Source organism: Ogataea angusta (assembly GCF_019207475.1).
Source record: "Ogataea angusta isolate 61-244 chromosome Unknown 61-244_NODE_4_length_877678_cov_91.023368, whole genome shotgun sequence".
In the NCBI taxonomy this organism is placed as follows: domain Eukaryota; kingdom Fungi; phylum Ascomycota; class Pichiomycetes; order Pichiales; family Pichiaceae; genus Ogataea; species Ogataea angusta.
In genome coordinates, this window is record NW_025065218.1 from 613231 (window position 1) to 628734 (window position 15504).

The 15504-nt window shown below is 55.0% G+C and overlaps 8 protein-coding genes across 8 annotated transcripts; 4 read left to right on the plus strand and 4 right to left on the minus strand.

Annotated features, from left to right (window-relative positions):
• Positions 1-4: 4 nt before the first annotated feature.
• On the minus strand, positions 5-622 carry KL928_002345 (uncharacterized protein; the record flags this gene model as incomplete). The annotated part of the gene is made up of 1 exon (XM_043202811.1): positions 5-622. The coding sequence occupies one exon, from the start codon at positions 620-622 to the stop codon at positions 5-7; it is 618 nt and encodes a 205-aa protein (XP_043060550.1).
• A 137-nt stretch (positions 623-759) lies between these two features.
• On the plus strand, positions 760-1842 carry KL928_002346 (uncharacterized protein; the record flags this gene model as incomplete). The annotated part of the gene is made up of 1 exon (XM_043202812.1): positions 760-1842. The coding sequence occupies one exon, from the start codon at positions 760-762 to the stop codon at positions 1840-1842; it is 1083 nt and encodes a 360-aa protein (XP_043060551.1).
• Positions 1843-2185: 343 nt separating this feature from the next.
• On the plus strand, positions 2186-5077 carry KL928_002347 (uncharacterized protein; the record flags this gene model as incomplete). Its single annotated transcript, XM_043202813.1, has 1 exon — positions 2186-5077. The coding sequence occupies one exon, from the start codon at positions 2186-2188 to the stop codon at positions 5075-5077; it is 2892 nt and encodes a 963-aa protein (XP_043060552.1).
• Positions 5078-5110: 33 nt separating this feature from the next.
• Positions 5111-6826, minus strand: KL928_002348 (uncharacterized protein; the record flags this gene model as incomplete). The annotated part of the gene is made up of 1 exon (XM_043202814.1): positions 5111-6826. One exon carries the CDS (start codon positions 6824-6826, stop codon positions 5111-5113), a length of 1716 nt encoding a protein of 571 aa, XP_043060553.1.
• A 315-nt stretch (positions 6827-7141) lies between these two features.
• On the plus strand, positions 7142-9415 carry KL928_002349 (uncharacterized protein; the record flags this gene model as incomplete). The annotated part of the gene is made up of 2 exons (XM_043202815.1): positions 7142-7154; positions 7371-9415. 2 exons carry the CDS (start codon positions 7142-7144, stop codon positions 9413-9415), a joined length of 2058 nt encoding a protein of 685 aa, XP_043060554.1.
• Positions 9416-9535: 120 nt separating this feature from the next.
• KL928_002350 (uncharacterized protein) lies at positions 9536-10660 on the plus strand (the record flags this gene model as incomplete). The annotated part of the gene is made up of 1 exon (XM_043202817.1): positions 9536-10660. One exon carries the CDS (start codon positions 9536-9538, stop codon positions 10658-10660), a length of 1125 nt encoding a protein of 374 aa, XP_043060555.1.
• A 19-nt stretch (positions 10661-10679) lies between these two features.
• KL928_002351 (uncharacterized protein) lies at positions 10680-12650 on the minus strand (the record flags this gene model as incomplete). Its single annotated transcript, XM_043202818.1, has 1 exon — positions 10680-12650. One exon carries the CDS (start codon positions 12648-12650, stop codon positions 10680-10682), a length of 1971 nt encoding a protein of 656 aa, XP_043060556.1.
• Positions 12651-12918: 268 nt separating this feature from the next.
• On the minus strand, positions 12919-15348 carry KL928_002352 (uncharacterized protein; the record flags this gene model as incomplete). The annotated part of the gene is made up of 1 exon (XM_043202819.1): positions 12919-15348. The coding sequence occupies one exon, from the start codon at positions 15346-15348 to the stop codon at positions 12919-12921; it is 2430 nt and encodes an 809-aa protein (XP_043060557.1).
• Between the last annotated feature and the right edge of the window lie 156 nt (positions 15349-15504).

Consider the following 15504-nt stretch of genomic DNA (forward strand, 5'->3'; position numbering starts at 1 on the left):
ATCCTCAAATAGTCTCCGATAAAACCTTGTTGAGCTTGTTGACCTTGGTGGCGAGCGACAGGTCGACCGACTTGTCGGCCACCTCAACAATCAGACCGCCCAGAATCTCTGGGTTGACCTCGTTCTTGATCTTCAGGGTCTTGCCCGAGCCAACGTACTTGGAGTTGGTGATGGACTTGGTCAGTCTGTTGAGGATTTTGCTGTCCAGTGGCTTGGCGGAAACAACGGTGGCCTCGACCACGCCGTTGTACGCGTCGTTCAGAACGCCAAACTGCTTGGCAATGGAGTCGAACAAGGACAGTCTGTTGTTCTCGGCCAACACGGTCAACAGGTTGGACACAACAGGCTCCAATTTCAGCTCCTTGGACAGGATGGAAACAACCTCCTTTCTGGAGTTCAGCGACAGAGCCGGATTCGACAGCACCTGGGCGACCTTGGCGTCCTTGCTGATGGTGGAGGAGAGTTTCTGGACAGACTGGAACGTCTTGTCGATGGAGGAGTCCTTGGCTGAAGCGGAGAACAATGCGGTGGCGTAGGTGCCGTCCAGACCGAACAGCTGGACTGGAGGCTTGATTGGGGCGGCAGATGCCAATCTTCTCACGAATTGACGGGACGCAAACATGGCTCGGAATCTGATTAACAGAGTGTTTTTGGAGGACTGAATTTTTTCATTCGTTGGGCATTAGCGGCCCCTGTGCGCGACAGTTATGCGCCCTGCGTTCAAAATAATACGGATGAAAAAAAATACAAGACCCATCCATGTCTTTTCTATTCCAGGTTTCGAGAAGAGCCGTGGCTGCGCCGTGGTTCGGCCCGCTGTTTGCGGCCAGGCCGGCGAGCCAGGTGTTTCTCGGCCAGCGAAGCATTGAGCAGACCGAGCTTGAGAAGCAGGACACCATGACGAGAAGACAGCTCGAGCTGTCGAAGGAAAGAGTCCAGCTCAAGCGCATGAAGCCTGTTTCGCCGAGTCTGAGGTGGTGGCGGCGGCCGGTGTACCCTTATCTGTGGAAAGGCAAGCCCCACAAGCCGCTGACCGTGACAAGGGTGCCGAGGTCCGGACGTAACAACACGGGACGAATCGTTGTGAGACACCGCGGAGGCGGGCACAAGCGCCGGATCCGGCTGATAGACTACACCAGACAGGCTGGCGGGCCGCAGACGGTGGTGAGAATCGAGTACGACCCGAACAGAACGGCACACATTGCTCTGATCAAGCACAACGAGACGGGCGAGCTCTCGTACATAATCGCGTGCGAGGGGCTCCGAGAAGGCGACGAGGTGGAGTCTTTCCGGTCTGGGATCCCTGAGAGGATCATGCAGGAGATGGGGGGCAAGATCGACCCTGCGATTCTCGCTGTGCGGATCTCCAGAAAGGGCAACTGTCTTCCCATCTCTCTGATTCCCGTGGGCACGATTGTGTACAATGTGGGCGAGCACAAGAACGGGCCGGCCAAGTACTGCCGTGCTGCGGGCACGTACGCGCGTGTGGTAGCGAAAGACCCAGAAAAAAAGCGCGCCGTGGTGCAATTGCAGAGCGGCGAGCAGCGGTATGTGAGTCTGGAAGCGTGTGCCACGCTTGGCGTGACGTCGAACGCGGCGCACCACAACGAGAGTCTGGGTAAGGCCGGAAGAAACAGAAACAAGGGTATCAGGCCGACCGTGAGAGGAGTGGCCATGAACAAGGTGGACCACCCGCTCGGAGGAGGCCGTGGTAAGTCGAAGAGTAACAAGCCGCCTATGTCTCCTTGGGGTGTTCTTGCCAAGGGTGGGTTCAAGACCAGAACGGGCAAGCACGTCAACAAGAACAAGGTGAAGGACCGGCCGCGTGGAAAGCAGGTGTGATGTATATAGTGCGACAATATAAATGTTGTGAGATGTGAAAATTAATTTGAGGTTAAATTAAATAGCTGAGATTTAAAATTGGAGGGGTGGGGGAATCTGGAAACATTCAGAGACAATACTACAGGTGCTGGGACTGATCGACGGCCATAAGAGTCTGCGAGAGGCGCACCAGCAACAGCCACCACGCTATACTGTTCTCCTGTGCTGCCCCCGTTTTGGCTATTTATATTAGTTTTATTTTTTGTGCAGGTGCATCCACGATTTTTTTTTTTTTTTGACTTGAAAAATTGATTTAATAAATTCTTTCACTCATCCGCATAGTAGACCCTGCTCTAGATACACCATGCTCAGAGCAAGCTCGTTCAAATCTATGCAACTCAGACGGTTCAGCGCCTCTGTGCGGTCGCTGGCCGCGCAAATTCTCTCGGGCACCAAGCTGGCCGCCGAGATCCGTGCAAATGCAAGAAAGGCGATCTCGCAAGTGCAGCAGGCCAACCCCAACTTCAAGCCGTCACTGACAATCATCCAGGTCGGCAGCAGACCAGACTCCTCGGCGTACGTGAGAATGAAGCTGAAGGCATCGACAGAGTCGGGCATCGAGTGCAACGTCATCAAAATGCCAGAAGACACAGCAGAGGTGACTCTTTTGAACAAGATCCGCGAATTGAACGAGGACTCCAAGGTGCACGGAGTTCTGGTGCAGCTCCCGCTACCAAAACATATCACGGAGGTCAAGGTCACCAACAGCGTGGCCACGGAGAAGGACGTGGACGGTTTCGACAGATACAACGTGGGGGAGCTGGCCAAGAAGGACGGAGAGCCGCTGTTTCTGCCGTGCACGCCGAACGGGTGCATGCGGCTGCTGGAGCAGACCGGCGTCGAGCTGGCCGGCAAGCACGCCGTCGTGATTGGCCGCTCCGACATCGTGGGGACGCCTGTTGCTGCGCTGCTCAAGAAGGCCAACTGCACGGTCACCATGTGCCACAGCCGCACGGCAAACATCCCGGAGCTGGTGCGCCAGGCCGACATTGTGGTTGCTGCGCTCGGAAAGCCGAAATTCGTCAAGGGCGACTGGCTCAAGCCGGGCGCCGTGGTGATCGACGTCGGGATCAACTACGTGGACGCCCCGGGCACCAAGAGTGGGCGCAAGCTTGTGGGGGACGTCGACTACGACTCGTGTGTCGACAGGGCCTCGTTCCTGACGCCTGTCCCTGGCGGAGTCGGCCCCATGACGGTGGCCATGCTTGTGGACAACGTTGTGCAGGCAGCGAAGCGCCAAATGGAGCGCGAATCGCGCCCCGTCGAGTGCGTGCCACTCCCACTTGAATGTGTCGACCCGGTGCCGTCCGACATCGACATCTCGCGGGCGCAGCAGCCAAAGCACATCACCGAGGTCGCCGAGGAGCTGGGCATCAAGGAGTCCGAGCTCGAGCAGTTCGGCCACTACAAGGCCAAGGTGTCGCTGGCGGTGTACGACCGGCTGAAGGAGGACCGCGACAACGGCAACTACGTGCTGGTGGCGGGCATCACCCCCACGCCGCTGGGTGAGGGCAAGTCGACCACGACGATGGGGCTGGTGCAGGCTCTGGGCGCCCACTTGGGCGTCCCTGCGGTGGCCAACGTGAGACAGCCGTCGATGGGCCCCACGTTTGGTGTCAAGGGCGGAGCTGCCGGAGGTGGCTATGCGCAGGTGATCCCAATGGACGAGTTCAACATGCACTTGACGGGCGACATCCACGCAATTGGCGCCGCCAACAATCTGCTGGCGGCGGCCATTGACACACGGATGTTTCACGAGAGCACGCAGAGCGACAAGGCGCTGTACAAGCGGCTTGTTCCGGTTAAGAAGGGCCAGAGAAAGTTCACCCCATCTATGCTGAAGCGGTTGCAAAAACTGGGCATTGCGGAGACCGACCCGGACAAGCTGTGCGAGGCGGACGCTGCGCGGTTTGCAAGACTCGATCTCGACCCGGAATCGATTCAGATTAAACGCGTGGTGGACGTGAACGACCGGTTCCTCAGACAGGTTACCGTGGGGCAGGCTCCGACCGAAAAAGGCTTCACGCGCAAGACAGGCTTTGACATCACGGTCGCCTCAGAAATCATGGCGATTTTGGCGCTATCGCGGGACTTGGAGGACCTGAGAGACCGCGTGGGCCGCATGGTGGTGGGCTCGAGCCGGGGCGGCGAGCCGGTCACGGCGGAGGACGTGGGGTGTGCGGGGGCCATCACGGCGCTGCTCAAGGACGCGGTCAAGCCGAACCTGATGCAGACGCTGGAGGGCACGCCCGTGTTTGTGCACGCGGGGCCGTTCGCCAACATCTCGATCGGCGCGTCGTCGGTCATTGCTGACCGGCTGGCGCTCAAGCTTGTGGGGTCGCACAAGGGTGCTCCCGCCGGCTCTGCCGCCGCCACCAAGGGCTTCGTCGTGACGGAGGCTGGGTTCGACTTCACGATGGGCGGCGAGCGGTTTTTCAACATCAAGTGCCGCGCGTCCGGGCTGAAGCCGAACGTTGTGGTGCTGGTGGCCACGTCGCGCGCGCTCAAGCTGCACGGCGGTGCCCCTGACGTGAAGCCGGGCCAGACGTTGCCCGAGGCGTACACGCAGGAGAACGTGGAGCTCGTGCGCCGCGGGTGCGCCAACCTGGCGAAGCAGATCGCCAACGCCAAGAGCTACGGCGCGCCGGTCGTGGTGGCCATCAACCAGTTTGTCACGGACACGGCTGCGGAGATAGCTGCGATCCAGGAGGAGGCTATAAAGGCGGGCGCCACGGCGGCCGTGCCGTCGAACCACTGGGCGCAGGGCGGAGCCGGCGCGGTGGAGCTTGCGCGGGCCGTGGTGGAGGCTGCCAAACAGCCGAACGCGGGCAACTTTCTGTACGAGCTGGACGGCTCGGTGGAGGACAAGCTGAGCGCGATTGCGCGCAAAATGTACGGCGCCGACGGCGTCGAGCTGTCGGCGCTGGCCAGAGAGCAGATCGCCACGTACGAGGCGCAAGGGTTTGGCCGGCTGCCGATCTGCATCGCCAAGACGCAGTACTCGCTGTCGCACGATCCGAAACTCAAGGGTGTTCCGCACGGGTTCACCGTTCCGATCAGAGAGGTGCGGCTGAGCGCCGGCGCGGGCTATCTGTACGCTCTGGCCGCCGAGATCATGACGATCCCAGGCCTCGCCACGCACGCGGGCTACATGAACGTCGAGGTTGTGGACGGCCAGATCGAGGGCCTGTTTTAGATAAAGTCTATAAACATTATAAATCTGTATTCATTAGGCAGCATTGATCTGCTCCGAGATCTTGGCCTGCTTGACCAGGTTCTCTGGGGCGTCCATCTCGTCGAGCATGATCTCGATCAGTCTGACCTTGTCGTTCTTGTTGAACGCCTTGTCGGCAAACAGCGCGTTCAGCTCCTCGATCGTCGACACGCGGTGGTTCTCGTAGTCGACCTTGTCGTGGAACAGCTCCAAGATCTTGAAGTGGTCCCATTTCTGGATCATGTTGTACTGTGCCTGAGGACCGTGGATCAGCTTCTCGATCGTGTACCCGTTGTTGTTGAGCACAAACAGGTATGGCTTGAGGTTCCAGCGGCAGATGTCGGAGATGGACTGGACGGTCAGCTGCAGAGAGCCGTCACCAATGAACAGAATGCATCTGCGGCTAGGGTCGATCTCCTCGAGCGCGAACTGCGCGCCGGTGGCAGAAGGAAGCGAGTAGCCGATCGAGCCCCACAGCACCTGGGAGATGGCCGTGATGTTGCCTGGGAAATGCGTCTGTGTCACACCGAACGAGGACGTGCCTGTCTCGGTGACCAGAACGTCGCCGGAGCGCAGGAAGAAGGACAGTTTCTTCCACAGGTAGTCCTGCGTCAGCTTGCCCGACTTGATGTTGGCCACCTGCTTGTAGTCGTTGACCGACTCTGGCAGCGGCTTTGGCACGTAGTCCAGTTTGGCGTCCTTGATCTTGCGGCACAGTCTCTCGAGCACGTACTTCATCTTGACGTCCGCGTACGTGGCGGCGCGGACTTTGCAGAAGTCCGAGTGGAACTCGATCACGTTGGTGGTGTGGTAGTTGTACGAGAACGAGCCGGTGTTGAAGTCCGACAGCAGGCCGCCGACACTCAAAATCAGGTCAGACGACTCGACAGCCTCCTTCACGTCCGGGTTCGACAGGACTCCGATGTAGACACCGCCAAATCTGGAATGGTCCTCGCTGAAGGCCGACTTGCCCATAGGCGTTGTGTAGACGGGGAATTTCGTGGCCTCGGCGAATTGCGCCACAAGGTCCTGCACGTCGTGTCTCGAGGCACAAGCGTCCACGAGCAGAATTGGGTCCTTGGCCTCAATAATCTTGTTGAAGATGCCCTCGACAATCTCGTCCTCGGCAAGCTTGTTATTAGGAGGCAGCGTCAGCTTCAATGGCGTCTTCAGCCGCTCGGCGTCGACCAGCTGGTCCACAAAGTTCGAAGGCAGCCCCAAATACACCGGTCTCTTGGTGGTGTAGGCGGTCTCGATCAGGTCGTCCAAGACGGCCTGTGCGGTTCTAATATCATCGATGCTGGCGGTCTTCTGGGTGATGTGCTTAGACATCTCCTCGAAAATGTCAAAACGGCCGTTACCCAGCGTGTGGTGCAACAACAGTCTGTTCGAGATACTCGACAGCGAAGGCGTGCCGACAATGTGCAGACATCCAACGTGCTCGGCCATCATACCGGCAACGGCGTTGACCGCCGATAAGTCTCCGACACCAAAGGTGGTCACCAGACAGGACATGCCGTTGATGCGCGAGTAACCATCGGCAGAGTAGCCCGCATTGAGCTCGTTGGCGTTACCGGCCCATCTCAGGCCGTCCACTGTGTAGACGTGGTCGAGCAGAGACAGGTTGAAGTCACCAGGAACACCGAAGATGGTGTTCACTCCGACTTGCTTGATACGCTCAAACACGTAGCGGCCAAAGGGAATTTGAGAAGGTAGTTGGGATTCAGTCATTTTGCAATGGCTGTAAGGGGTGGTTGCTACACCTTTTATATGATTTTCGGATCAACCTATGCAGCAAATAAATTACACCATGCCACCCATATGCACGAAAGCCGCACGGGTGGCAGAAATTGTGAAAAAGACAGCTGTTTGTAGGGCAAGTGAGGGGAAGGAGCATGACCTCAGATCGGGGCCGGAGAGCGGGCAGAGTGAGATGCTGTGCGGAAGGAGCGAGCTTGCGCGACAGCGCGAGCATAGAAACCTGTTTTTGCCCCCAAGGCGTTTTCGGTCTCTATTGCTCCTATCCCGCAGGTCCTCCCACGACCGATGGATAGTATGGGTCCGTACCGTTTTTTGCCGTCACACCATTTTCTGCGGGCTTACGTAAACATCCGAGTCAGAAGAAACAACAGAGCTTTTCTGGGCTGTGCCGCTCCAGTCCGGCCCGCTTACCTAATCCACCCAAAAAATTCAAACCTTTATTTACTTTATTGTCTTGTTTATGAGTGCACCGAGTGAGACGGGTAAGTTCAGCGGCACCGCGTTCTAACGCCAGAGTTTGACCTCAATTCGCTGCGTGTGGTCGATCTGAAAAAGATCCTGCACAAACGCGGCGTGTCCATACCCAGGAGTGCGCGTAAGGCAGATCTTATCGAGCTGCTTAAAGCCCAAACAAGGGCCTCTGAGAGCGAAAAAAAGGAGAATACGGCGGAGGACAGTGAAGGTAGCGAGGACGAGACCGAGCTAAGCTCTGGCGCAGAGGAGGAGCGCAAAAAGGCGGATACAGAGCTTTCCAAGCCGGAACAGAAACAAGCCACTGTTCATGTTTCCAGCTCGAAAATACCCCCGCCAAAAGTGACCAAGCCGCGGGCCAAGATCCCCAAGCCGAAGCGTGTCTCGAATTTGCCGCCTGCGATAGCCAGTCCTCCTGGCAAGGGAAAGCTCAAGGACCTGGTCGGCCAAAGCATTCCCCAGAAACGCGGCCTGGAGGACGGTAACGACGATGCCGACGCTACGGTGCACAAAGAGTACTCCAAGATTCTGAAGAAACAGACGAATCACAAGCGTGTTTTTTCTTCCTCGGCACCAACGACGCCTAATAACTCAACAATTGTGTCTCCTAAGAAACAGACCGATATCAAGGAGGAATCGAGTCCGCGGGCAGACCAGATATCAGGCCTGAAAGACGAGCGCAATATTTCGCCTACGGAAGACAAGCAAGAAGAAAGTACTGTGATTATCCACGCCAAGAACGAAGTGTCTCAAACACCGCCCCCTGCAGATACGCACCTCGACGAATCGTTTGTGGTACCTACTCTGCCCTCTTCGACGCCGATGGTGTTTAACAGTCCGCGAAAACCAATCCCTTCGCTCGATGTCTCCGATTTTGCTGCGCAGCTCGAAAAACTGTCTGGCCCAACAAAGCCGATTTCCCTGGATAAATCAGAGGAAAAGAAGTTGTCAAGGCCGCAGTCGCCAGACAGCACCAATGACGAGGAGATGCTGACCCAGTTGCAACACGAAATTGATGTCACTCAAGAGCAGATAGAGGAGAAATCAAAGCAGGCTCTCAAATCGATCGGGGCAGCTCCGCCATCGAATCTCATCTACAGACTCGTGACTGCTTGGCTTTTGACGCTGAGTCTAATGTACGCGTTTACGTCGTACCGCGAACAGCGGATAAGGGTCGGTTTCTGTGGTTCTGAGGTGTACAGTCCGCTGTTTGAGTACGATAGAAGAGCCCATCCGATAATTTCTCATTACTTGGACAGGATCGAAAGCATATTCACTCTGTCTTGCGTTCCGTGTCCCGAACACGGACAATGCTTCCCCTATTCTAGACTTTACTGCGATCCCGACTACACCATCCATAAGCCGCTAAAGTCGCTATTTGGAGTGTTACCGACATACCAGACCTGTGTCCTGGACTCCGTGAAGGTGAAAAAAATCGACAAGATGGTCAAAGTCGCAACGGACCTGCTGAATCGCCGAAACGCCGAGTACAAGTGCGGTAGGGGCGAAGACCACGAGGTTGGAATGACCATACCGCATTTGCAAAATTACATTATCGAGACTTTCGATCTGAAAGACGACGATTTCGACTACTTGTGGGAGAAGACGTTTGCCATTCTCAAACAGCGTCCGGAGCTCGTGACTGGAGAGAATTTCATTCGTTCAAATTCGCTATCGAAATTGTCGATCAAGTGCAGGCTCATCAGGATGTTCATGGACGTGTTTGTCCGCCTCAAATGGCACTTGCTTGCACTGGTGTTATTTGCTACCTTGATAAAATACGTCAGTGTCAAGTTCACCCAGTACAGGAACAAACGGATTCTGGTGAACGATCTCACGACGAAAACCATCGAAAAGTTACGCAAACAGGCCGAGCTGTATCGACTAGGCCAGTCGCCGCAGCCTTACATCGGCAAAATCCAGCTTCGCGATTACTATCTAATAGACGCATCCTTGAGCGCAAAACAGAAAACTAAGGTTTGGAACGAGGTCAGCAAGCATGTGGAGACCAACTCAAACGTGAAAACGTACATGACGGAGGTGCGAGGCGAGATGTTCAAAGTTTGGGAGTGGATAGCCACCATCTGAAACCAGCTGGTGCAAGGATGCCACTTTCGAAACAAGTGTTAGTCAATTTTGGTTCTGGTCGAAATTTTTTCTGGCGTACCAAGATCTGAAAAACATTTAAGTGTTTCGATTTTATCCATCATGTCTTCATTCGGAACAATTTTCAGAGTGACCACCTACGGAGAGTCGCACTGCCGTTCCGTGGGGTGTATCGTGGACGGCGTGCCGCCTAACATGAGTCTGACCGAGGACGACATCCAACCACAGTTGTCTAGAAGACGTCCTGGCCAGTCCAAGCTGACCACGCCTAGAAACGAGAAGGATAGAGTTGAGATCCAGTCTGGAACCGAGTTTGGCAAAACGCTAGGAACCCCCATTGCCATGGTTGTCAAGAACGAGGACCAGAGACCAAAGGACTACACAGAGATGGATGTTTTTCCTAGACCTTCGCATGCTGATTTCACATACCTTTCCAAGTATGGAGTGAAGGCGTCGTCTGGCGGAGGCAGATCGTCGGCCAGAGAGACTATTGGTCGTGTTGCTGCAGGAGCCATTGCCGAGAAGTTCCTCAAACAGGTGAACGACGTTGAGATCGTGGCGTTTGTTTCTGGTGTTGGAGAGTGCCAGATTGACCGTTCTGTTCAGAACCCCGAGTTTATGGAGCTTTTGTCGACCATCACCAGAGAGAGAGTCGACCAGTCGGGTCCGATTCGCTGTCCTATTCTCGAAAAAGCCGACGAAATGACCCGTCTGGTCGTGGACTGCAAGGAGCGCAACGATTCCGTGGGCGGGATTGTGACGTGCGTTATACGAAACGTGCCGATCGGTCTGGGAGAGCCAGCTTTCGACAAGCTGGAGGCCATGCTTGCTCACGCGATGCTCTCGATCCCTGCCACCAAGGGTTTCGAAATCGGCTCTGGTTTCGAGGGAACCAAGATGAGAGGGTCGGAGCACAACGATCCGTTTGTGAAGAAGGGCGGCAAGCTTGGCACCGCCACGAACAACTCGGGAGGAATCCAGGGCGGCATCACGAACGGCGAAAACATCTACTTCAGCGTTGCTTTCAAGCCTCCGGCTACCATTTCACAGGAACAACAGACCGCCAGCTACGAGGGAGACGACGGCGTGCTCAAGTCTCGCGGAAGACACGATCCCAACGTTGTTCCTCGTGCCATTCCGATCGTCGAGGCCATGGCTGCCCTGGTTCTTGCCGACTCGTATCTGATCCAGAAGTCGCGCGAGTCTACGTTTGGTTCTGTGTACTAAAAAATAAGCGTTACTTTATTTACTGTTCTTCGTCGTGTTCGTTGCTGGCTGTGCGTTTTCGCGGTCCGTCCGGGTCGGGGTTGGTGACTCTGAGTTTGGACCGTCGTTTGGAGCTCACCAGAATCTGCACGTCCAGATTTTCCAGGTCCGACTCTGGAGGTGGCAAGAAATCTCTGGACCGGCCGGGCATCGCCATGATGGGAGCTCTGTTGTGGAACACCAGCGACGTGGTGCGTGCTGCTGGCGGCGGCGAAGCTGGCGGCGAGCCCGAGCTCTCGCTATTTCCGCAGATGGTCGAGTTGGAGGTCAAGGAGTGCGAGTCTGCTGCGGCCTTCAGTTTGAAAGAGTTGAGAGACGAGTCTTCGGGAATCAGATGGAGCGTTGAGTTGGACGCGTCGACGGGCCGCAAGACAGGGATATTGGTGAGCTGTGGACTCTGGCTGGAATTGTCTAGCGTGGTCTCTGCTGTGAAGAAAGTACGGATACTGGACTGGTACGAAAAGCTGCGTCTGAGCGAGCGTCCCAGCGAGTACGAGAAAGTGGACAGTGACCGTTTGAGGGGCGACACGGGGCTTCTGTCCACCGGGTCCGGGTCTAGCTCCGGGTCTGTGTCCTGGTCGTGGTTGTGTATTTCGGACTCCAGCTGCCATCTTTTGCGTTTCCACGAGCTGATGGACAGATTATCGCCGTCGTCGTAATTATTGACCTTGACATGGTTCCCAAAGTATGTGTTCTCCTTCTCCGCGCCATGCGAGGCAAACGTCGTCGACGACGAGTTTCCAGCCCGGTAGAACTCCATGATATCCTTCAAGTCTTTTTCCTTCTGCTTTTCTGCCTCACGTGACTTGTATTTTTTGTAGAGCCAGACTGCCACCAGGGCGATGATCGTTGCTGCGAGCGCGGGGATCAGCACAGACAGCGCGATCACGAGGCTCTTGTTGGACTTGCCCGACGTCTTTTTCGTCAAGTCCGAGTAGTCTACCGACTCGAGCACCTCGAAACTCGTCGTGTTGTACAGTGTCAGGGTGTAATTGGCACCGTCTCCGTTCACCACAACCAGCGTGTCGTAGATCACCGCAGCGCCGACCATGTCGTCCACGCTCAGCTGGCTGTTGTTGGCGTTGTTGGTTTTCGAGTTTGCAAGACTCACCGTGGTGTCCAGCGAGGTCCATGACCAGGAAGATCCCACGTTCAATCTGGCGAAGTTTGGCGAGCTGTACGATCCAGAAGAGAGCCCTCCTCCCACCATCAGCACGGAGTCGACCGAGAAATCGCTGTAGTTGCTGCTGAGGTACTCCTGGGTGATCATATTGCTCGAAAAAACAGGCAGCAGCAGCGCCCCGGCCCTGGAGTTGATGGTGTCTGATTTATCCACAGATACGCTTTTAAAGCCCCACGACTCGTACTGCCACACCGCCAGCTGTTTCAGACTCACCCAGCCGCTTCCGGTTTTTCCTCCAACCAGAACAAGAGTATTGTGGTTGATCAGGAGCGACGAGGAGTCGTAGAAACTGGTCGGTTGCAGTGAAGACTGGGTATTTGCTATTTCCAGCGAATTGAGGTCTATTTGCACCAGCCGTCCAGAAATCGAGCCGGACGACGAGTTGTAGCCTCCATACACATAAACCGAGCCCGGAGAGTCGGGCGTCGCCATGTAGGCGCTGCCCGAAAGGTACTCCAGCGGCGACTCGAAGTCCAGCTCTTTCCATTCTTGAGTTGTCTCGTTGAAGTGGGATACCGTCAAAACGGACGAGTCTGTTGTGTTGGTTTCGTAAAAAGCGTACAGATTGTTGGAGACCGATATCACTTTACAGTCGTCAGCCGGCAGTTTCCAAAGGTCCGTCACTGTCTGGCCGGTCTTGAACTTGGAATTAAAAGGAAGCAATATCAGCGAGTCATCATGCTGTATATAGGCCGTTCGGTTATGATAGTTATAGATGGAGTCTGCGCTGGCCAGCATCGCCAGCACAAGAAGAACCAGCATGCTCATGGGAAAACTTAGCAGATTGGATATAATGGAAAAATAAGTTATTTATCTTTTACCTAAAATGGATTTTTTATGTACAACATTTCATTATTGCATGGACTATAAACTCGCCTCCAGTGACGACCCGACTGGCACAGCCGCCCCTAGTCCATCCAACCGAAAGTCGTCCCAAATCTGAAAACGTTCCATTATTGTAGCATAGTATATCCTTAGGAACCCATATGTAGCCTCCAAAATGCAAAAAAATAAAGCCAAAAGATGCAAACCAAACCTAATTTCTCGCTCCCTGTTTATCGATCTTCTGCCGCAAAACCTTCAATCTATTTCCAATGCTGTTGATGAACAGCTCGATGATCTTCTTGTCCTCTGCATCGAGCTTCTCGTTGCCCGTGACCGGCTCCTGGTCGTTGCTCAACAACGCCTCAAGCATCCATATTGCTGTCGAGTAGCTGAGCTCACATCCGAGCAGATCCTCATTCTTAAGCTCGTTCATCGCCGCGGTACGGCTCATTTCCAGAGCTCGATCAAAAATCAGCTTCTCAGCAACCACAGGCTTGTTCAGGCTCGAGCCAGACTCGCCGACGAGCTGCTCGTTCGCTTCAGCCAGCCTCAACCGCAGAAACTCAGCCTTCTCAAGCGACTCATTGAACCGCGACCGTATCCACTGAACCAAGTCGTTCAGTCTCGGAGAGGTAGACGGTTTCGACGAGTTTTGATGCCACCAATCACTGGCAATGGACATAGCCTTGGCCAGAAGAGACAGAGTCTCGACATACAAAGCCACCCCTTCGCTGCTGATCGACTTCACCATTGAGGGCGGGAACGCGTCGTTTTGGTACATCTCGTCGTAATCCGCCGATCCTGGCGACGAGGACGATGGCGGCAACGGAATGAGCTGGCTGAATTTCACTTCGGCAAACAGGGAGATAGCATGTGCCATGGTAGCCAGAAGCTCCAACTGATTGATTACCTCTGTGTCTTCAAGCGAGGCCTCTCGGCTTGGCTTCAGAGGCCTGAGCGTCTTAGTAGCAAGTAAGTTCGTGGTGACATTCGTTATTGCGGATTCGATAGCGGCCTGTTGCGATTGTTGAGGTTGCTGTTGTTGCTGTTGTTGCTGTTGTTGTCCAAATAATCTGTTCGAGGTGTAACCTAACGCCTTCGTCAAGGCATTGGTAGGACTGATGGATATAGGCATCTTGCGGTCGCCCCAACTAGGTCTTCGGTTCGACCCCATTGAAGATGTGCGACTCGAGGGAGAGAAACGGCGCTGGCTCTGCGCTCCCGTCGCACCTGGCGGGTTGGCCGTGCTGTGTTCGTTGGATCCCGAATGAGGCGATGGAATGGCAACTGCGCCCGCGCCGGCTTTGGCGAGCTCGTCGGCAATGGCATTGACTTCCACAGTGCGTTTCTCAACGACAACGTAGTCCTTCTCGTAAACAAAATCGTCCTTATCTCTTCTTGCACCTTTCTTGAGCTGCCCGTCCTTGACGGTATCTGGAGGCGGGCTGCTTTTGATGATAAGCTTTTTGATCACCTCGTCCTTGCCAGAGCCTTCCATCGGTTTGGGTGTTCTCAAGTCGGCCGCCTTACCAATCAAAAGTGAATCTGTAGGAGCCTTTTCTGCCCTCTCTTCTTCCTCCGACTCTTCCTTTATGGTTTCCGGAGCAGGCTTTGCAGGAGGGGAGTTCTTCGGGTGAGGCAGGTATTCGCTGATGAACAACTGTTCGTCCACGTTCGAGCACTCCAAAGGCTCGTCTGCGCATTGGACATCGTATACAATGAGCGGGTCATTGAAGAACTCCTGGAAGCCCATTCTCTCTGTTGGATTGGCTTTTAAAAGGCCGCAGATGAGCCTCACAAGGTCGTCGGGGACCTCTGCCGACACTGGGAAGGTGATTTCGTCTTTGGATTTTTCGATCTTCCTAAGCAATTCCACGTGATTTGACGCCCTGAACGGTGGTTTGCCAACGGACATTTCGTAGATTACCGCTCCCACAGACCAAAGATCCGCCTTCGCGTTGTACTTCTCGTACCGCAGAATTTCAGGAGCCATATACAACGGCGAGCCACACAGGGTCTCAGCCATGGATGTTGATGGCAGGAACCGAGCAAACCCAAAATCCGCTATTTTCAGGACGGGAAGCTCCCACAGTCCAGAGTAGCCTTTCCTCTTGAACTCGTCCTTGGAATGCACCGGCGGCGATAGTAGTAAATTCTGCGGCTTGATGTCTCTGTGCACTAGATTTTGGTCCCTCAGAAACTCCAGCGCAGAGGCCAGCTGCTTCAGGAAGTTCACCACCAGGACCTTGTTCAGACCGTGGCTGTTGGGAGGCGAGGGGTACCTCTCGAGAATTGAGCTGATCAGCGGGTGTGTCTGCACCAGCTGGTCCCTCCGGCGGATAAAGTACGACAAGTCCCCCAGCGAGCAGTACTCCATAAACAGATGGAAGTACTGGTCTGTCTTGACGCAGTCCAGCAGAGCCACAATGTGAGGGTTCTTGAGATTTTTGAGAATGGATATCTCGATCTCCAAATTCTCCACCAGCTTCTGGTTCTTGAGACGGCTCCTAAACACAGACTTAACCGCAACTGGGGCTTTTGTCCTGTTGTCGTAGCCCTTGTAGACGTTGGCAAAGGAACCCCGACCGATCTCGGGACCTATCGTAAAGTCGCCAACGACCTGTGCTTGATGTTTGGACATCGGGTCGACTAAGCCTTACAAGGTGCCCTGGGTGTCTGATTCGTGCCGTAATGTATCGTGTTCTGTGTGTTCAAGATGCCAATTAAGCGTGTCGATAGATCTGCCGCGTTCTCCAGCCTAGATTCTGCACCAAATCCAGTCCCCAACGCGATAAAT